This window comes from Cucurbita pepo, chromosome 12, assembly GCF_057944985.1.
Source record: "Cucurbita pepo subsp. pepo isolate OVF chromosome 12, ASM5794498v1, whole genome shotgun sequence".
NCBI classification, from domain to species: Eukaryota; Viridiplantae; Streptophyta; class Magnoliopsida; order Cucurbitales; family Cucurbitaceae; genus Cucurbita; species Cucurbita pepo.
In genome coordinates, this window is record NC_141809.1 from 14,392,489 (window position 1) to 14,413,927 (window position 21,439).

Consider the following 21,439-nt stretch of genomic DNA (forward strand, 5'->3'; position numbering starts at 1 on the left):
TCATAATTACGACTATATACTCGGACGGGACATGGATTTTGACAAAATCGAGGGTCGGGCTAAGAACGAGGAATAAAATCTCTCGAAGATTTGGGACAAAGATGGGGAATATAATATCTAGATGATTCTTTCTCAGGTGAGTCCTCGCTCCGGTCACGCGGATTTAATAGAATTCTTTATATTATGATTTTTTTTAAAATAATTAATTTCATTAACCATAATAACTGTCATTAGCATATTTTAAAATAAACGTACAAAATGTATCATAAAAGGCATCATAGTCAGAATCAGAGAGAGAATTAAAAAATAAAGATGTTCAAGTGGACACCAAAAATGGCTCCCAATTCACCAATTCTTTTCTCCCTCCTCCGCCACCTTCCTTGCACCGCCGCCCCTTCCGCCGCCTTCCGCCGCTCTCATTGCTCTCCTCCTCACTCTCTCCCTTCTCCTCCGCCTCTTCTAAATTATCAGAACGCTTCAGCCACCGCAGCCTCAGGCTTCCCCTGCTGCGCTCCACCTCGAAACATGGCTGCGCCGATGGAATCGACACCGCTTTCAGCACCAGCCGCCCACCTTCCCGATAAGGCTTCACCTTAACGCCGATTGGCCCGCTCATCGACATCAACGGCGGAGGATAACTGAAGATTAAAAATGTAATTAAATGATTAATTATAAACTAATCTATCTTCAGAATATGCTTAAAAGATTAAAATTATTGTAATTTATTGAGTATTGTTGTAATTTTACCTCGGTTTGGCGATTTTCTTCGCTCGAAGCCTTGAAAACTGCACTGATTTTTCGCCGGAGACAGACGACGGCGACACCTCTGTTTCGGATGAAAACAGAGTAATCTTCTCGTCGCTGCCATCGTTGCCGGTTTCACTGCCCAAGCTCTCGGTGCACATTTCGAGGCTCTTCCAACTGAGGGCCATCGTCGGAGAATATTGCTTCGCCGGAGGACGGCCATCCAGACCCGACAGAGCTTGGAGAATACTCCACCCACCAACAACACTCCGACTGCCATTTGAGGCCGCCGGAGAAGCTTCGGCGTCGGCGACGATGACGGCGGTGTCATTCTCTTCCATTTCTAGATGGGTTTCGATTGGTGGGTCAGAATGAGTTGCAGAGAGATCGGAATCTTCTTCCGCCGGCGGCGGGGAAGAGATGGATTTGGAGGGAGTTAATTTGAGTATTAGAACACGTGGTTCGATTAGGCGAGGCTCAAGACATGATTGCAAGGCTTGATAGATACTCGACGACATCGTTTTGAAGTATCGAGATTGCAAATTGTAAACAGAGTAAGGAAAAGATTGAGATTTGGGTATGAACAAATTGTGAAAAAGATTGCAACTTTGAAGCTTATATGAACTAAGAACACAAAAAAAGAGATGGGTTTTGGTTGGAATTGATGATACTTGGCTTGTGGAGCACACAAAATTGACTTCAATATGAACAAATAAGTGGTTGAGGGCAACAATTTATAAGGAAAAAAAAAAAAAATTATGAATATTTTAATTAATTCTTGCTCTTCTCCTATGTGGACAAGAACATAACAAAAAGGTAAGGAGAAAATATAGGCAAAATGTTTGTTGTTCGGTGGCAATTACGAGCTAGTGGGTCGTAATCTAAATTCAGCACTTGATGATACTAACATCTTCTTGCATCTTGCAAATAAAGTCACGAGCTAGGTTCGGTTGAGTTAGAAAAATCTTTTGAATAAACCCGGTGGGGTTAGTGACCGAGCAACCCGATTAAAGTTTACAACCTCATCTAACCAAACTCTCTATTTTCAGGTTGGGTTGTCAAGCTATTCTTTTATTATTATTATTATTTTAAAAAATCTTATTTATCTCTGCTAAAATATCATGGACCTCAAATATCAAATATTCACAAGTCACCACACATTAATAACATTGGCTACAAACGTCAAATATTCTTAATTTTCATAATAAAGATATTTATATAACTTGCTAACTCGATCAACGATAGAATGTTAAAGGCTAATTAAATTACAAATTTAGTCGGTATTTAGTTTCTCCCCTATTTCGAAATTTATAAAATGTTTGGATCATAGGCCAGATGTGGGCCTAAAGCCCATTTAAAATACCCAAATTTATAAAATGAGTGGATTATAGGCCAGATGTTGGGCCTAAAGCCCATTTAAAATACCCAATTTTATAAAATGAGTTTGGATCATAGGCCAGATGTTTGGGCCTAAAGCCCATTGAAGATACCCAAATTTATAAGATAGAGTTTGGATCATAGGCCAGATGTTTGGGCCTAAAGCCCACTGAAGACCCAAATTTATAAGATGAGTTTGGATCATAGGCCAGATGTTTGGGCCTAAAGCCCATTGAAGATACCCAAATTTATAAGATGAGTTTGGATCATAGGCCAGATGTTTGGGCCTAAAGCCCATTGAAGATACCCAAATTTATAAGATGAGTTTGGATCATAGGCCAGATGTGAGCCTAAAGCCCATTTAAAATACCCAAATTTATAAAATGAGTGGATTATAGGCCAGATGTTGGGCCTAAAGCCCATTTAAAATACCCAATTTTATAAAATGAGTTTGGATCATAGGCCAGATGTTTGGGCCTAAAGCCCATTGAAGATACCCAAATTTATAAGATGAGTTTGGATCATAGGCCAGATGTTTGGGCCTAAAGCCCATTGAAGACCCAAATTTATAAGATGAGTTTGGATCATAGGCCAGATGTTTGGGCCTAAAGCCCATTGAAGATACCCAAATTTATAAGATGAGTTTGGATCATAGGCCAGATGTTTGGGCCTAAAGCCCATTGAAGATACCCAAATTTATAAGATGAGTTTGGATCATAGGCCAGATGTGAGCCTAAAGCCCATTTAAAATACCCAAATTTATAAAATGAGTGGATTATAGGCCAGATGTTGGGCCTAAAGCCCATTTAAAATACCCAATTTTATAAAATGAGTTTGGATCATAGGCCAGATGTTTGGGCCTAAAGCCCATTGAAGATACCCAAATTTATAAGATGAGTTTGGATCATAGGCCAGATGTTTGGGCCTAAAGCCCATTGAAGACCCAAATTTATAAGATGAGTTTGGATCATAGGCCAGATGTTTGGGCCTAAAGCCCATTGAAGATACCCAAATTTATAAGATGAGTTTGGATCATAGGCCAGATGTTTGGGCCTAAAGCCCATTGAAGATACCCAAATTTATAAGATGAGTTTGGATCATAGGCCAGATGTGAGCCTAAAGCCCATTTAAAATACCCAAATTTATAAAATGAGTGGATTATAGGCCAGATGTTGGGCCTAAAGCCCATTTAAAATACCCAATTTTATAAAATGAGTTTGGATCATAGGCCAGATGTTTGGGCCTAAAGCCCATTGAAGATACCCAAATTTATAAGATGAGTTTGGATCATAGGCCAGATGTTTGGGCCTAAAGCCCATTGAAGACCCAAATTTATAAGATGAGTTTGGATCATAGGCCAGATGTTTGGGCCTAAAGCCCATTGAAGATACCCAAATTTATAAAATGAGTTTAGATTATAGGCCAGAGTTTGGGCCTAAAGCCCATTGAAGATACCCAAATTTATAAAATGAGTTTGGATTAGGACAGATGTTGGGCCTAAAGCCCAAGGTACTCATGAAGGTGTAGGCCGTAGGTATCATGTTTAAACCTTCGTTGGGCTTATGTCCTACCTTTTAGTAAAATTTATATTATAATCATTAAAAAATATATATAGTATATTATTTAAATTACTATTTTAATTTCCATTTTTTAAATTAAAAAAATGTTAAATAAATCCATGACATGTATTTGTTTATAACAACTCAAAAAGAAATATTATTAAATTCAAATCACATATTTTAATATATTATACACTAAATATTAATAATAATATCTATAATCCATTAAATATGGAAGAATACATTAATATATTATTTCCTTCCATATTTAATGTATAGACGAAATAAATTGATAGATTCAAATTTAATTATAAAATAAAAAATTAAAATTTAAGAAAAAAAAAACTTGACACCGATGTACACGGATTAAGTTAAGTTGAGTTGAAAAAATCTTTAATATTAACTCGAAATGTTATATTAGTTGAGATGTGATCCAAATAATAAAATTTAGAATCCAATCCAATATTTTCGGGTTAGGTTAGGTTGGGTTGTGTAATTATTAAAAAAAATGTTACTTTTCCGCGATACACGATTAATAACTAAAATTTTGTTTAAATATTAAATATATATGAATTGGTTATAAACATTAAATATTTGTAACATGTAGGGTTAGATGGTAACCAATTCTACCTTGAAGTAAGGTTTTAAAAAAGTTAAGCTAAAATCAACCCAAAATCTTCCGTACAGCGCCATAATCGTGCTTCAAATGCTCAGACCTTCTGAAATTTGAAGATTCTATTTCCGGAAAGTGATTGATAGCTCACGTTATTGGGTCGTTCTCATTCGATTGAAACGTTATGTTTTGATCGGTTATTGTTTAAAGGGTTTTTTCGCTGCGGCTACAAGATGAGGAACAAATCGCAGGCGGCAAAATCTGGGGAGAATGCAGAATTGGTATGTGATTCGACTCTTATTCTTGTTCTGTTTGTTTCATGCATTTTTGTTTCGAACTCTTAAGCTGTTTGTGTTTGAGAATTTCTTGTTTTAAATTTGAAGTTGAAGCTAGTAAACTCCTGGTAGTGATGAAAATCTGAAGAACTTAATGATCTTAATCATCTTTCCCCTTATGTAATCTTAAGTGGATAGCAATGGCATAGTAACGAACTATAGACTCACATAATGATCGTCACTTTGTTGCTGAAGTTTTTCTTCAATCGTCCTTTAGAACTGCAAAATTTTCGTTGTAGGGTTGTTTTAGGAGTTTAGAGTTGTGAGATTCCACATCGATTGGAGAGGGAAACGAGTGTCAGCGAGGATGTTGGGCCTCGAAGGAGGTGGATTGTGAGATCCCATATCGGTTGGAGAGGGGAACGAAGCATTCTTTATAAGGGTGTGGAAACCTCTCCCTAGTAGATGCGTTCTATAACCTTGAGGGGCAGCCCGGAAGGGAAAGTCCAAAGAGGGCAATATCTACTAATGGTGAACTTGGACGGTTACAGATGGTACCAAAGCTAGACACCGGGCGGATTGTGAAATCCCACATCGATTGGAGAGGGGAACGAGTGCCAATGAGGACTCTAAACTTCGAAGGGGGGTGGATTGTAAGATCCCACATCAGTTGGAGAGGGGAACAAAACATTCTTTACAAGGGTGTAGAAACCTCTCCCTGGTAGACGCATTTGAAAACCTTGTGGGAAAGTCCAAAGAGGACAATATCTGCTAGCGGTGAGCTTGAGATGCTACATTAGCTATGTATGCTACTTGGCCATGTTCTTTGTTCAAGAACGTTGCATCAATACCCCGCTCATGAAATCTTTATTGGTTGTTTGTGCTTGTGAGGGTCAATGTTTTAGACTTTATTTTGAGTATCTCAACTTTCATCCTTGCCCTGGGCGTGTGGTGTTGTTGTAACGGCCCAAGAACACCCCTAACAAATATTGTTCGCTTTGGACTTTCCGTTCAGAGCTTCCCCTCAAGATTTTTAAAACGCGTCTAGTAGAGAGAGGTTCTACTCGCTTATAAAGGTTGTTTCGTTCTCCTCCCCAACCAATATGGGATCTCACCATTGCATTTGACACGCTCCTATACTTTTTGTGTCTATATGCGCATGACCTTTATCCTTCTCTCGTGTAAATTTCGAAACAGTAGAATAACTTGTGCGTTTCGAATCAATCTGCTGAGTTAGTACTTCAAAATCGAAGCCCGAAAAGATCATTCGTTTTTGCAGAGCACAGAAGCAACACACGAAAGCACAATGACACCATCTGAGAGATCAGAAGGAGGTACCAATCCATCCTTGAAGAAAGTAAAATCACCATCGACCAGTCGAAGTTCTTCTAAAAAGAAAGTGAATACGGTCTCTATCCGTCGATCGGAGCGTATACAAAATTCTACGCCTCTAAACTTCAAAATACAAAACGTCATTGAAGAGATTAATCTTAGTGAAAGTGATAAAGAAGATGAGTTACCTACCGACCATGAGAAAAGTTCTCCATCTCCCAGCAAAGAGAATGGTTGGTCAGAGTTAATGATGGGGACAAGGAGGTTTGAAGCTAAAATTGACTATATTCTTAAACTATTCGAAACACATGGCCATACCTTAGACTCAATAAAGACAGAGGTACAGACCATTTTTTTTTTGGTTCTTTTCTGTTGTGTTCTTAGGTTGAATGATTTTGCTCATTAATTGGTGAATGGCAGGTAATCAAACGATCGTTCTTAACCGAAACGGTACCTACGCCCGATATGAATTACAAGAGCATGTATATAGCTTCCCAGAAAAAGGTTCTCTTAGTGATATCCATCTTCAAATGTTTTTGATGCCAACTTGAGCTCATTAAAGAACCAACTATTTGGTTATGTGCAGATCGAAGAACTAGCTGAAGAAAATCGAGTGCTTACGAAAAAGTTGGAGAATGCTCACGAACGATTCGAAGCGGTATGTATTATCGAATTCTACTTCTGCTAGCTATCATGGTTATTATGATCTGCATGGACATTGTTTTGTTTTTTTTTTTTTTTTGTTTGAAAAGGAACGGAAGAACTTTTGTTGATAGGATAAAAATGTCCATAAGAAAGTCCCAAAAGAGCCTTAGAACTAGTAGACAAAGCGCCCAGCTCAGTTATAATAGTTAGAATTGTATAATGACTTGCCTACAAAAGTGGGTAGCAAAAATATTGCTAGCGGATATTGTCTTCTTTGGGTTTACCCGTTCGGATTTCTCCTCAAGGTTTTTAAAACGTGTTTTCTAGGGAGAGTTTTCCACACCCTTGTAAAGAATGCTTCATTCCCCTCTCCAACTGATGTGGGATCTCACACTCCCCCCTCCCCTTTCAGGGCCCAGTGTCCTCGCTAGCATTCGTTCCCATCTCCAGTCGATGTGGAATCTCACAATCCACCCCCTGAAGGGGCTTAGTGGCCTCGCTGGCACACCACCTGATGTCCACCCCCTTTGGGGCTTAACATCTTCGTTGGCACAACGGCCGATCTCTGGCTCTGATACCATGTGTAACAGTCCAAGTCCATCGTAGCGGATATTGTCCTCTTTGGGCTTTCCTCAAGATTTTTAAAACGCGTCTGCTAGGGAGAGGTTTTCACACCCTTATAAAGAATGTTTCGTTCCCCTCTCGAACAGTAACAATCTCTCCTTTGGTCCATTTCGTATAGCGATTTTAGCCCTTCCATTCCAAACCAACCGAGGTTTTCCTTTGGTCCATTACGTATCGTCATCAGCCTCACAATTTTAAAACACGTCTACTAGGGAGAGGTTTCTACACCCTTATAAGGAATGCTCCATTCCCCTCTTCAACTGATGTGAGATCTCACAATTCACCCCCTTGGGGGCCAGTGTTCTCACTGGCACACTGCCCAGTGTCTGACTCTGATACCATTTATAACAGCCCAAACCCACCGCTAGGAAATATTGTCCGCTTTGGCCCGTTACGTATCACAATCAGTCTCACGGTTTTAAAACACGTCTACTAAGGAGATGTTCCGTTCCCCTCTCTGACTAACGTGGGATCTCACAGATTGTCTTTTAGACCTTTCTCGATCAAATAGAGTCCAAAGGCATTAACAAAGTAATCGTGTTGAATTTGGTCCTTATTATACCAAAATATTCTCAAGAATATCATCTGATTGAGCATTTTATATTGTTAATTTACATGCATCATTTTCTGAAAACAATGTGTTGCCATCACTAATGCTCTATTTTGTGTTATGTCCATGTCTAAATTATGTCATGTCTCTGACTTTTTAACTTGTTGACTTTCTAACCTTTAACCTAATTGATGTTTAGTGCCTAAAAAGTTTGTTAATTATTTACATGAGTTTATACAATACATGGGATTAGCAAACCGATAGCTCGGCATAAGCAAACTCACACACCAAACATAGACATAACGATACTTATTTAGTTATAAGATTGTGCAGTACAAGAACGGAAATCGTGATGCTTTTGAAATGTTAGAGAAGTTGAAGGACGTTGTTTTGATCTCGAACGGTTTGAGAGCTTCTGAATCGACTCAAGCTACGTCTCAAGTAGAACTCGACAAGGTTCCGGGTCTCGACGCTGGCAATGTACCTCCTTCAAGCAAGAGAAAGAAGCTCACTAAACAAAAATGAACTTGAATATGAGTTCCCTCTGGATGCTTATTACTCTTTAGTTAAGACTTCTTTATGTTGCAGTTATTTGTTTGTTGGACTATACAATAGAACGGTGGCTCTTAAAATATATTAAATTATAAATTTAGTTTTTTATTTTTTTTTTGTTCGGGATCTTAAATTTTTAATTTTGTATCTAATATATTTAAATTTTTTTTCAAAATTTAAATTTAAATTAAATTTTATTTTTAATAAATTCTTAAATCTAATAGGTTAGTTAACTTTAAAAAAATAAAAAAAAAATGTTTTTATTTTGGATATTAAGTCATTTATATTTAATCTAAAAATATAAAGAAACAAACAAAGGAAAACACGTGGACAAAATGAATGAGGTGGCTTAGTTGTGTGCTGTCGGTGCCGACAGTAGTTGCCAGCTGCCACCGTCGGCGGCTGCTCTATTTTTATTTTTATTTTTTTTAATATCATTTTTCATTCCATTCTACTTCAATTTTTTATTTTTATTTTTTTAAATTGACGTGTGTAATTAATATATGCTGACTAGACTTTAATGATATGTTTTTTTTGGGTATATGCTGACTAGACTTTAATGATATGTTTTTTTTGGTATAGTTGAGTATTTACTCATTTGTGTCATGGAAGGATTCATAAAGATATTAATAGTTTGAAAACCAAATAAATCGAAATAAATATTTTAAAATTTATATTTTTAATTTAATAATGCTAATATTCTAATTTATTCCTTTTTAGATGAAAAAAAAAAATAGAAAATCGTCATCATATAAAATAATTATTACCGGTGGGTGTGCAATAATTGCTGCTAAGATTGCACCCATCATTATCTTAATAAATAAAATATTTGCAGCCAATTATACAAATAAATAATTTATTATTTCTTTCAAATTCATAACAATTAATTTTTCTAATTATATAGCTTAATTTTTATTAGTGATTTATTAATTGGATCATAGGTAACTTTATAGTAAATTACAATAAAAAAATATTAAAGGCTAGCTCCTACTCAAACTCCTTCTCCTCCTTCATCGTCGTTGGTCCTTCGTTCTGGTCATTGTATAGTGAAAAAGCTCACACCCCTCCTGTCTTTAGACGAGAAAAAAAATATTTGAGGTGACCAATTAATTATAAATAAATAAATAAATAAAAGTATGGGTGAGCATTAAAAAAAGTGAAAGATAATATTTATTTTTCCAAAACAAAAGTTTGGTAATTAATAATTTCTTTTTGCAAAAGTGACCCACTAACTATGGCCTAATTATGATTATCCAAATGTTTTTTTTAAAATAATTTTAGTTATTGTTTAAAATGTTTTTTTTTAAATATTAACTAATTTTGTTAATATGAAATTAAGGGTAGAAATAAAGATAATTTGAATCAACTAGAAGTTGACCATTATTGATATTAATTGTGTTTTCAAGTATAAATTATGAGAAAATTACAATTAAGGAAACAAATCAATTTATTTGTTAAAAAAGGGTAGATTAATATTGTCATTAAATTCATCGAAAATAAATATTAATTTTATTTAATTAATTTTTATATTAAATAGAGCTGAGATAGTCATTTACCCGTCTAAACGAAGAACGTTTGGAGCCGCTAATCATGCAGATAAAATAGACATCTCGCCGGAATTCACCGGCCTCTTCTACACAACACGACAAATTTTTTTAAAAAAAATCTAAATATTTAAATAAAAAAAGAAAAGAAAAACAAAATTTTGGCCTTTGGCTCCTTTATCTTTGCCTCTTAAACAGCGGCGATTGTTTGATAAAATGTTACCCCCAAAATTTTATTACATTATTTATTTCTCGCCCATTTGCATTCTAGAGAGAGAAAGTTAGTGAGAGAAGTTCCTGTTCTTGTGAATGTGTGAAGAATTCCCATGTGAAGAGGGAGAGAATCCTTGAACCCAATTTGTATCTAAAAAAGCAAAAGATTGAGCAGAAAAGCAAGGGAGAAGGAAGGAACATGGAAGATAGAGCAGAGAACAAGCTTCATTACGCATTGTTGTTTATCCTTCTTCCATCTCATTCAGATTCTCTTCTCCTTTTCCCTCTCATGTAGCGCTCGAACTAGATCCCATTGCTATCTCCCGTTTTCTCTCTTCTGTAAGTATGTTCTTCCTCGAATCTACTCATGGATTGCTTCTTTTGTTCTTATCTTATCGGATTTTATTTTGATTTTAGTTGAAATTGTTGGATTCGTTGTTGTTTCTGTTTATAGGATCTGGATTTTGCGTGAATTGAATTTATTTCAACTTTTTAGGGCTGAAGTTACTCTGTGAAACTTGGATTTGGTTTTGGATTAGACTCTTTTGTTTTGGCTTGTTGAGCTGCGTGTTGATTCTTGAGTTGGTTCATTATTGAACCTTTTCTAGTACAGGAAAGTACACTGGAGATGATCTTGTTCCCTAATTTTTTCTTCTTGTTCTTGAAGATGAAAGTTGAACTGGACCTGCCTATGTGTGTTTTTGAATTGAACTTAAGAACTTATTCCTGTTGGATAAACTTATGAACTTAAGAAAAAGGAGCTTGGAACCTCTAGGTTGAAACCTTAATAACTTAACATTAAGGTCATCCACTTAGATCCTTCAATCTGCTGCAGGGTTTTCTTGTGATTCTAGATAACTTGCCCTCATTTTAACTTAGTTTACACCAAATGAATTACGTTGTTTGATTAGATTCGAGTCGTCGGTCCCTCGTACTAGGGAAAGGTCCTCTCCATGCTCTAATGCCCTCACCGGATATGGACCGAATTGTCTCACGATGTTCTGAACCCAACTCACATGATTTAATGGGCTAACAACCCAACCCTTGGAACATATTGTTATAAATCACTAACCTCCACAATAGCATGATATTGTCCACTTTGAGCATAAGCTCTTATGATTTTACTTTTGGTTTCCCCAAAATGCCTCATACCAATGGATACGTATGCGTCCTTACTTATAAACTTATGATCAACTTCTTAATTAGTCGATGTGGGACTCCTCTCCCAACCGTTCTCAACATATACTACAGCCTCAGGTGGCGAAGAGCCGACATCGAGGTGCTAAACCTTCACGTCGTTGTGGCTCTAGGGGAAGATCAAAATGTTATCCCTAGAGTAACTTTTATCCATTGAGCAACAACCCTTCCACGAGGCACTGTTGGATCACTAAGGCCGACTTTTGTCCCTTCTTGATGGATGGGTCTTGTAGTCAAGCTCCCTCTTACCTTTGCACTCGAGGGTCAATCTCCGTTTGTCTCGAGGAAACCTTTGCATGCCTGTGGTGAAAACCGAAAATTCTCGTCCGTCCTTGATTTCGAAGTGTTTCCTCTGTTTATGATTATTCAAATATATATCAGTGAACTCTCTCCAGCATTGCTGTCTTGACTTACTTCAATCACTGAATTTATCAGAGTTTTACCTCTCTTACAATATGTTACTATGCAGCTTGGAGATGGCAGCTTCAGAACCGGGAACCGAAGACATTTGTTCAGATATTTACGTTAATCTCGGGCTCAAGTCATTGCGCAAAGGAATCCGAAGAAATCCTCGGGTTCTCACGCTTCTTTCTTCACTTTTGGAACGCTCTGTTAAAAATAATGAATTGCTAATGGAGGCCACACAAGTCAAAGATGCTCGTACGATGTTTCATGGTCTTCGAGCTCCCACCCTGAGTATTCGATGCTATATCGATCGCATCTTCAAGTACTTCGGCTGCAGCCCATCATGCTTCGTCATTGCGAATATCTATGTCGATCGATTTCTCAAGTGCACGGAGATTCAGTTAACTTCTCTTAACGTTCATCGGCTGCTGATAACGAGCATAATGCTGGCTGCTAAGTTCATCGACGACTCGTAAGCACCACCCTATAAATGATTCTATTTTGTGATATACATGCAACTCAATTACTCGATTTGCAGATTCTTCAACAATGCATACTACGCGAAAGTTGGGGGCGTAAGCACGACGGAGTTAAACAAACTGGAGATGAAGTTTTTGTTTAGTATAGACTTCAGACTTCAGGTGAATATACAGACGTTCGGTCGATACTGTTATCAACTGGAAAAAGAAGGCACCGGAACACGTCAAATCGAACGCTCAATTCGAGCTTGTAGCATCAAGGAGAGCTGGTCAAATAAAGATGAGAAATCCCATGCTTCTTCCACAACAGCCAGATGATTTTTTTACCACAAACCACTGTATGTAAAATCACTACCTTTTCTTTTTACATTGCTTCATTTATGATTCGTTTAGAAATTATTTCCAATCTATCCTTTATGTTCTTGTGACTTCCTCGTCTTCATTTAAGCATTGGTGAGACTCCATTGTTGCAGTAGAAGAGCACTGATTGAATTATGTTCTATATATGTTTATAAATTGAATGCTAGTTTTGCGAGTAATAGCGGGGTTTTTTTTTTTATTACATACGAATGAGAATGAAGTGACTTGAACATATGATTCGGGGATATATCGGTGGCTAACTGCTTGAACTATGTTCTAGTCGTAATAATTCTTCTAAGATTAAGAATCATACTGTGAGATTCCACGTCGGTTGAAGAAGGGAACAAACCATTTCTTCTAAGGGTGTGGGAAGCCTCTTTCTAGCATGTGCATTGTTATAATCGTGAAGCTGACGACGACGATACATAACGAGCTAAAGCGGACAATATCTATTAATGGTGGATCTGGACTATTACACGTAAGATATCGAACTAACTGAAGTGACATACAAACCGAATCCAACTGGTCCATACCCAACTAAACCAAGTAAAGCAATTTGGTTTGGTTTGGTAAAGAAAATGATGAACTCACAAGTCATACCCAAGCCATCTCGATGATAATTGATTAATTTTATTTTTATAGGAATTAATACGAAAATTATGATGGTAACTTCTAAAAATTTAAATTTTAGTATTATTTCATGCTTTCAATTTATATTTATATTATATATAGAGAGGAAATAAATAGACATTATATATTAAAAAATATGTTAGTTTATAATTACAAGATTATTTATCTAAAATTTTATATACATTAAAGTATTTTCTTTCTAAAAATTAAATTTGATTTCTTATTTCAATTTAAAATTTAATCTCTCTGAAGATTCCACTGTTATTGGGCCGAAACTTTAAAGCTCAGTGGGCTTTTATTGGTAGTTAGAGCCCATTAAATATTTCATATTGAAAATGATATTTTTCAATTTTGTAATACATTTTTATTGTCTATATCCACACTTGTTTGCGCCTCACGTGTCTAGCTCTGATACCATTTATAACAACTCAAGCCCACTTGTAGCACTTTTTACATTATGAAATCCCACAATAGTTGGAGATAGGAACGAAACATTTATTACAAGAGTGTGAAAACCTCTCCTAGCATACGTGTTTTAAAAACTGTAAGGCTGACGGCGATACATAACGAGTTAAAACGGATAATATCTACTAGCAGTGGGCTTAAGTCGTTACAAATGATATCATAGTCAGACACAGAGTGGTATGCCAACCAGAATGTTGAGCCTCTGGATTGTGAGATCCCAAATCGGTTTAAAAGGATGTAGAAACCTCTCCGTAGCAAACACATTTTAAAACAGTAAGACTGATAACGATCGGATCAAAGCGAACAACATCTATAACAGTGGACTTGAGTTGTTACATCATATTTCTTTTCACATCGTTCTTTCTTCCATTAATAGACGAAGAACATAGTAAGATAAGAAATTAAGCATCAATAATTTTCGGAAATCTTTGAAAGATATTGATATTTTAATTGATATACTTGTCAATATTTTTGGTTGGGAATAATAGCATCTAAATAATTGAAGTTTGTATGTTCAATAATTGGGTTGATGGATATTGGGTATCCTTTTGTTTTTGTACTTTGTTTTATTGCTTGTTTGTTTGTGTTCTAATGACCAACACTCCCAACCCCATTTCCCATAACACACCAAAATAAAATTGTCTTATTTTATTATTCAACAACCACCCCCAAGAATCCAAGGTTCACTTACGTTCTCAACAGCACGACTCACACGCTTTTACATCGATTTGGATCTTCATTCGGTCAAAATGTCCTTAAAACGCTCAACTGGAGCTAACCCAGTAATTTTAGCACTAATGGGGTATACTAATGCAAGCCGGAGCTCATAATGAGATATATCGACTCAGTAATCCTAATGAAGTTTCACGATGATATCCTTATAAAAGTGGGCTTGAAAGTAGAACGCATAATAAATTTCAATCGAGGAGTTTCATATTCTATAAAAAAATGAAAGAATCATATCTCACTCGAACAGGGAGTAATCAAATAAACTTCGTAATTCTCACCTCTCGAACATAACAATATAACATTTAGAACGAACGTCTTCACACATATGTAAGGTATCAACATATACACACATGTATACACGTTTGTTTATTAGGTTACTTACATTACGAAGATGGTTCTAACAGACTGACCATTCCTTCACTTAAACCGAGTTGTATCGAACTAAACACACCCAGAAGATCGTATTCCAAGATTGATATGTAAAAATGAATTTATAAAAATAAAAAAAATATATTAAGAAAATTAAAAAAAAAAAAATTGAATTATTATATGGAAGGCAAATCTCATAAGAAAGAAGCTACGTGTTGGGTTTCCTTCCACGTGTTGGTGTAGGTGGAGCCTAGTCAACGAAATTCAAATTGTTTAAATTAAAATTTAATTAATGGTAATAAAATTTAAGCAGAAACAAACAAAAGTTTCACGAGATCAGATGCTATGATAATAAATTAATTAAAAATTAGTTTTTCCACCTCATCAGGGTTTTGGCTTTAGGGGAAAATAAAAAATTATGACGTGGCCACGTGACGAACTGCGTCCTTACTGTGTACCTGCCACCACCAGAGTACTGCTCCTACCGACCAATTCCCAGTACAGTACCACACTTGTTCCCTACACTTGCTTCCTCGTGTGTCATTTTCTTATTTATTTATTTATTTATTGTTTAAATAATATTAAAAAAAGAAATTAAAATACGATTTTACAACCTCAAAAGTAATTATAAATTAATTATTAACTCATTTAAATAAAATTACGAGTTTTTTTTAGTATGTCTAGTCAAATATTTAATACGATTGGCTAACAATTCGATCCCATTTTTTTAAGTTACGAGCTAGAAAAAGACGTTATAATATGAAAATCGACTTGTTTTTCAAGGCATTGAAAATCAACGCTCGCTCCAAACATTATTTAGCATTTTTTTTTTCTTTTTTTAATTTTTAATTAAAAATAATAATAATAATAAGGAAAGTAAAAGCATGATTTTGTTGGGAATCAATTTTAATGAATGCTAATTAATTAGATTTATAGGGAAATGAAATGATTAAATAAAATCGAATTTTAGATACTTTACAATTCTCTAGATTACTTGGAAGCGCGTTTGACCCAATGCCAGTTGTCTAATTTGTTGGAGAGAAAAGTCAAAAACCAATCTCAGCCGTCGGATTCCATTAATAAAGCATGCACACGTGGATCATATCACTTGCATGGACGCCACGTGTCCGTGCACATAACCTCGGAAACGACGCCGTTTTTTTTTTTTTACAAATAGTTCGTACGTTTTCTTTCGACTTCAAATAGCCACTCTTTTTTTCTTTTTTATTACGTTTTAGTTTAATTAATTAAACGCGGAGATTTTTTGTTTTATAATGTTTTTGTATTGTCGAATTTAATGTGGTCGGCTCAATTTGTACACTAAGCTAAAATAAATTAATAAATATCAATACTAGAAAAAAAATATATTAAATTAAAAGCTTAGAAGGATCTGACCACCTTCCTAAATTAATATAAATTTGTATGTATAATCTTTGTATAAATTTAAATACTACAAAATATATATATTTTTAATTTGATAGTTCGATGATTTTAAGAATATAGTTTCATATTAGTCTCTCGAATCTACAACCGTATTTAACTTGAAATTAAAGCAATAAATTTGACTAATTTAAATAATTACACAATAATAATAATAATTTTTTTTAGAGGTACATAATAATCTAACTTTATTATCGTTTAATTTATAGAGAGAATAAATTATTTCCTACCTAATAAAAAAATGATGTTGGGAGTAGTTTTATTAATAATTAAAAAAAATTAACTCAAAATATAACATTTTATTATTAATTTTTCCAAACTTTTTTTTTATTTTGTTAATAAATTTAAAGTTTAAGCATTAATTATCTTGTAATTTGTTTTGTCTCGCTCAAATCTATGTGTGGATTTAACTTAAAATTAGAGAGAATGAACAATTTCCTACAAATTAAAAAAGACTTTAATATTTTTGTTATTAAAAATTAATAATATATATATATTAAAAAATTAATAACATGAGCGAGAAAGCACGTGTGTATGACTATGAAAGAGGACACACGTGTGTATGGTCATACCCTTTTTCAAACTTGCTTAAATTATTATTATTATTATTTTCGTATAGCTGGTTTTATTTTAATATGAAATATTTTTTAAAATAAATATTAATTACAATACTCAAATTATTTTTTTATCAGACAAAAGACAATGTTTTACGAAGATTAAAACATGCATGGATGAATATTTTGGAAATGCAATAATTTTTTTAAAATAGAGTAGCAAATTTAATGTCTTGTTAAAGGTAATTCTAATTCGGGTAATAAAATAATTAATATTTTGTGATGATAAATATTTAATTGAAAAAAATTAATTCATTTATTTTCAATAACTCAAACATAAAAACTCCAAAATTAAATATGTTTGGCTGGATCCAATTTTATTTGGGGTGTGAAACTATATTTGAAGTATGTGAGTAAAAACAAAATCATCTTATGAACCTATAATCGAAGTATGTGAGTAAAAACAAAATATATTACCACTTGTATTGGTATGTGAAAACAAAACAATAGAACTGACTTACTTAGGTTGGGTTAATAACAGAGACAGGTACGTTTAATTTATTAATTTTTAGAATTCTCGTCTTTTCCTAAAAATAAATATTTGATTTCAATATATATTATAAATATACTCGCAAATATTCAAGTAATATGAATAATTCTATATATATTTAAGGGCATATTTATATGAAAAGGGTTGAATTAATTCTATAATTTAATTTCTCGCAGCTAAAACATAATTAAACTAAATTAGTTACTTGTAAATTTTATGTTAAATTTATTAGTAGTAGGGCCAATGAAATTAATATAATTTGTGAAATTAAATTAAATTTAAATCATAATATAATAAATCAAAATTTATATGCTAAAATAGAATTTAATTTTGATAGTATATTAATTAAAAATATTATATAAAATAGAGATTTGTAGAGAGAGAAAGGGAAGTGGGAGCTCCATCCCCATCGTATCCTACTTCGAGCCACCGACATGTTCTCCATTATTCTTTTCTATTGCCTTTTTTTTTTTTTTTTTTTTTTTTTTTTTTTTGTAAAATATATATTTTTAATTAAATAAATGTTAACAGCTTAAGACAGTTACTTCCAATTCACCGAAGGGAGGTTAAAATGTGAACCTGAGATGGGTTACATGTTAAAATTAAAAGATGAAATAAATAAAAATAATAACAATAATTTTTTTTCCTTCCCAAAAAAGAAAAAAAATATTTATATTTATATAATATTCGATCCTAACGGCCGGAGAGTGGGCTGACGGCCGCTAGATTTTTGCACGGGCTCGGCGGCAGGCTGCTACGCCCTGAAGCCACCAGCCGTTGCACGAAGCTCTCAATTCTCTGCCCGTTACTCTCTGTTAGTAACCGCTTCCCGCCATATGGCAACGTTTCCACTCCTCTCTCCGTTAATACCTCCGCTTCTTCGTCCACTAAGCCGTTTGCCTGCACGTTAGTTTTAACGGTGTTATAAAAAAAAAAGGAACAAAAATATAATAAAATTGCAAATTTCATTCATTTTAGTTTGCATGAAAAATGGAAGAATTTAAAAGGATAGGAAATATAAAGAATAAATTGGTAATTTAAATGAAAAGGTTAACGCCGTTAGTTAGTTTGGGGTCTACTTTCTTGGATTTTCTCAGGAACTAAACAAACAAAATCTTCGAGTGTCGGAGAAAGTAGAAATTCAGAGAATTTCCATTATACCTGAATTCTCACATAGTCCGTCCGATTCCAGCAAAAGGCATTCCCAAGCATTTGATCGACGGTGTCGGAGACGCCGTCGAGCACAATGCCGACGACGGCGGAGGTTGAGCACTCGCCGTTGTGGCGGACCTTGCCGTTGCCGCCGCTTGCCGATCCGTTGCCTAACGACAGAACAAGTAAATCCTCCACACCATTGACGGACGGAAAATCGCGTTTGTTATGGAGCACGTGTGTGACGGCGGCGGCGGTTGGATTGTTCATTACTAAGCCGCCGTCGACGGCAGTGCATAAGGTCTTTCCGTCAACGGAAGAGAGATGAAACGGTTTGAAAGAACTCGGCGTCGCCGCCGTAGCACGGCAGACTTTCGAAAGCTCGAAGTTGAAACTCGGCGATTCAGAAGCGTCGGCGCGAGAGAACACGAAAGGCGCCGAACTTCTGAGATCGAAACAGGGAACTAAAAGAGGCTTACAAGTATCCTTCAGAGACAAATCCTTACCATTCTCACCTCTAAAGAATTCCTTCAACACTCTATCCATAGACCTACCAGAAAATCTCCGCCGTCGGCAAAATCCGCTTCCGAATTTCACTTTAAACATCTCCGAATTCCTAGCACAAATCGCACTTACAGCATCCCTAGCAGAAAACAGAGGACGGCCAGAGCCATCATCCGCCACAAGCATCGAGGCGAGAATGCCTCCAATGCCAGTACCAGCAATTAGGTCGAAGAAATCAGCAATGCGAGCATGAGGATCGCCAGTCCTGAAGCGGATCTGGTCTTCAAGGTGAATGAGCGACGCAGCGACGACAGTTGCGGTGGTTCCACCGCCATCAATGCTGAGAATGCGAGTCTTCTTAGCAGCGTCGCAGTGATGAGAAAGCCATTGCTGCTCGAGCTTGGTGAAGATCTCCAAGGTGACCTTACTCAACTCCATAATCGGAAAGGGAATTAGGGGAAGCAAAAGAGAAGAAATGAATGGGAGTGAGGAAGAATTAGAGAGAGCAAATGGAATAATTGAGAGGAATGGTGGATTGAGGTTCAGGATTTGTAGGTGGAAGCCATTAATGGCGGAAGGAAGAAGGTCTGCGAGTTTTTTGAGTAACAGATCGAGGGAAAAAAAAAAAAAAAAAAAAAGCCCTAAAAGTAGTTGTAAGTGTAAGAGAGGCCGACGAAAGGGACGGGATATTCTTCCTTTTATTACCTATTTATATATATACATTTCAAAAAGTTTTATATTTTTTAATTTAATTTTATATAATAATCGAAGGCACTAGGCACTGGCTTAAAACGTGCTGTTCGGCGTCTGTTTTGCTTGAGTTCACAGTGCGCGAATCTCGGCTTTTTAGCCGGCTCGGCTCGCGCTTCTTGGCTCCTTTTTAATATATATATATATTTATTTATTTATTTATTATTTTTTACTCACTATTTATATTTTTCTTTTTTAACTGAATAATGGGGATGGAATCGAAACAAGAAGAAAACAACCAAACAGCCAATTCGAGGACGGAGTGGCGTGACATAGCTTGTAATTTTTAAAACATTTTAATTACCGAACCTAAATTTTGAATTATAATTTTATGTAATTTTACGGTAGGGTAAATTTTTTTTAAACTATCGATCTATTCTCTCGTTGTTTCGATTTACTGCAAGTTACGCTACATTTAGGTTCTTAAAAGTGTGGTCCTGTTCTTGACATGTTGACCTATCTTAGTAAGAACTTGCAACATCATGACGTCGTTTGTTCACTTACCACGAGTAGTTATTTGTATGTTGAGTGTAAAATAATGAGTTTGTTCCTATGATATCATTATTCATAACTACCCACAATATGACGAAGCTCGCTCCTTGTTTGACTTAAAATGATATTTTTTACAAATCCGTGCACGTAAGCTCATATAATGGTTTAATCTCTAAGTCATAACACAGGTGCTGCACAAGCGACTCCCAGTTATCCAGAGGCCAAAAGTGACATATCTTATTATTTTTAAATGTAATTTAAGAGAAAAATAAAGTTAGTTAAATAAAAATAAAATTAAAAAAAATTGAAGGGAACCCATTCCAAATAAATGAATTTGGAAAATAATAATAAATGTATGAAATTAAAAAAAATAATAAAAAGGGCATTAATGTCAATGACCATTGTATTTAATTAAAAAGATAAACGATGGTTGTAAATCCCGCCTTCAATTTAAGATTTCAACAGTAAAAAGGACCAAAATACCATCCCATTACAATCAATTAATGATTCCAGAATCTTCTTATTAATTTTTAAATAGTAAATTGACAATTTCTTTTATTAAAATTCAAATATTTATATCCATATTATTATATTTAAAAAAATATTATTTTAATTTTATCATATTAATGAATAATTTAATTAAATTATAATATTCATAAACATTAAATTTTATATCTAATTTATGAATTTTAAAAATATCAAATAAAAAAGATTTATTTGACATAAAATTAATTTTTTATTTTTTATAACCAACATTTTCTATATTTAAAAAAAAAAATTCAAACATTTTTGGTAATTTGTATCACAATATCTCCATAATAAATGAATTTAACCACCAAATTATTATAATAATTAATTAACTTTCCATAAATAAAAAATGGTTAGATATTTAAGTTTATTGCTTTAAAAGAAAAACCCATATGAGAGTTTTTGTTAGGATATTCAAATCTTAGATTTAATATTTTTTTGGCATGTGAATAATTGTATTTTTTATTTTTTTAAAAAATATTAAAGTATTTTATTTTATAATTTAATTTTTTTTTTAGTACTCATATTTATTGAGATGCTATAGGTTTTAAAACCATATAATATAATATAATACACCCAAATGAATGTGGATGTCTTTTATTATATTATTATTATTATTATTATTATTATAATGCACATTGAGCATTGAAAAGTATTGACTGTTTTTATTTGCCCAATATAGACAAGGGCATCTAGCTAGGACCATACCCTAAACACACCATACCTAACCCAACTATTATCCCATTTTTTCACCCGAAATGTCAAATTTAAATGCTAACAACCATATGTAACGAGCCAAAACTAGCG

At 34.5% G+C, this 21,439-nt stretch overlaps 4 protein-coding genes across 6 annotated transcripts; 2 read left to right on the plus strand and 2 right to left on the minus strand.

The window, feature by feature from the left end:
* Positions 1 to 206: 206 nt before the first annotated feature.
* On the minus strand, positions 207 to 1,453 carry LOC111807297 (protein FANTASTIC FOUR 3). The gene is made up of 2 exons (XM_023692961.2): positions 748 to 1,453; positions 207 to 638 (listed from the first exon to the last, which is right to left on the minus strand). The coding sequence occupies exons 1-2, from the start codon at positions 1,260 to 1,262 to the stop codon at positions 317 to 319; spliced, it is 837 nt and encodes a 278-aa protein (XP_023548729.2). The 5' UTR covers positions 1,263 to 1,453; the 3' UTR covers positions 207 to 316.
* Positions 1,454 to 4,359: 2,906 nt separating this feature from the next.
* LOC111807298 (uncharacterized) lies at positions 4,360 to 8,379 on the plus strand. 2 transcript variants are annotated; one of them, XM_023692962.2, is made up of 5 exons: positions 4,360 to 4,574; positions 5,848 to 6,240; positions 6,321 to 6,404; positions 6,487 to 6,558; positions 8,044 to 8,379. In XM_023692962.2, exons 1-5 carry the CDS (start codon positions 4,527 to 4,529, stop codon positions 8,242 to 8,244), a joined length of 798 nt encoding a protein of 265 aa, XP_023548730.2. In that variant the 5' UTR covers positions 4,360 to 4,526; the 3' UTR covers positions 8,245 to 8,379. The 2 variants fall into 2 exon arrangements, with proteins under 2 accessions (XP_023548730.2, XP_023548731.2); XM_023692963.2 differs by having other exon boundaries at positions 4,362 to 4,574; positions 8,053 to 8,379.
* A 1,679-nt stretch (positions 8,380 to 10,058) lies between these two features.
* CYCP1;1 (cyclin p1;1) lies at positions 10,059 to 12,648 on the plus strand. 2 transcript variants are annotated; one of them, XM_087128847.1, is made up of 3 exons: positions 10,059 to 10,371; positions 11,695 to 12,102; positions 12,169 to 12,648. In XM_087128847.1, the coding sequence occupies exons 2-3, from the start codon at positions 11,702 to 11,704 to the stop codon at positions 12,425 to 12,427; spliced, it is 660 nt and encodes a 219-aa protein (XP_086984973.1). In that variant the 5' UTR covers positions 10,059 to 10,371; positions 11,695 to 11,701; the 3' UTR covers positions 12,428 to 12,648. The 2 variants fall into 2 exon arrangements, with proteins under 2 accessions (XP_086984973.1, XP_086984972.1); XM_087128846.1 differs by having other exon boundaries at positions 10,060 to 10,367.
* Positions 12,649 to 17,772: 5,124 nt separating this feature from the next.
* On the minus strand, positions 17,773 to 19,507 carry LOC111778896 (putative inactive patatin-like protein 9). Its single transcript, XM_023658898.2, has 2 exons — positions 18,368 to 19,507; positions 17,773 to 18,106 (listed from the first exon to the last, which is right to left on the minus strand). The coding sequence occupies exons 1-2, from the start codon at positions 19,298 to 19,300 to the stop codon at positions 17,900 to 17,902; spliced, it is 1,140 nt and encodes a 379-aa protein (XP_023514666.2). The 5' UTR covers positions 19,301 to 19,507; the 3' UTR covers positions 17,773 to 17,899.
* Positions 19,508 to 21,439: the final 1,932 nt, after the last annotated feature.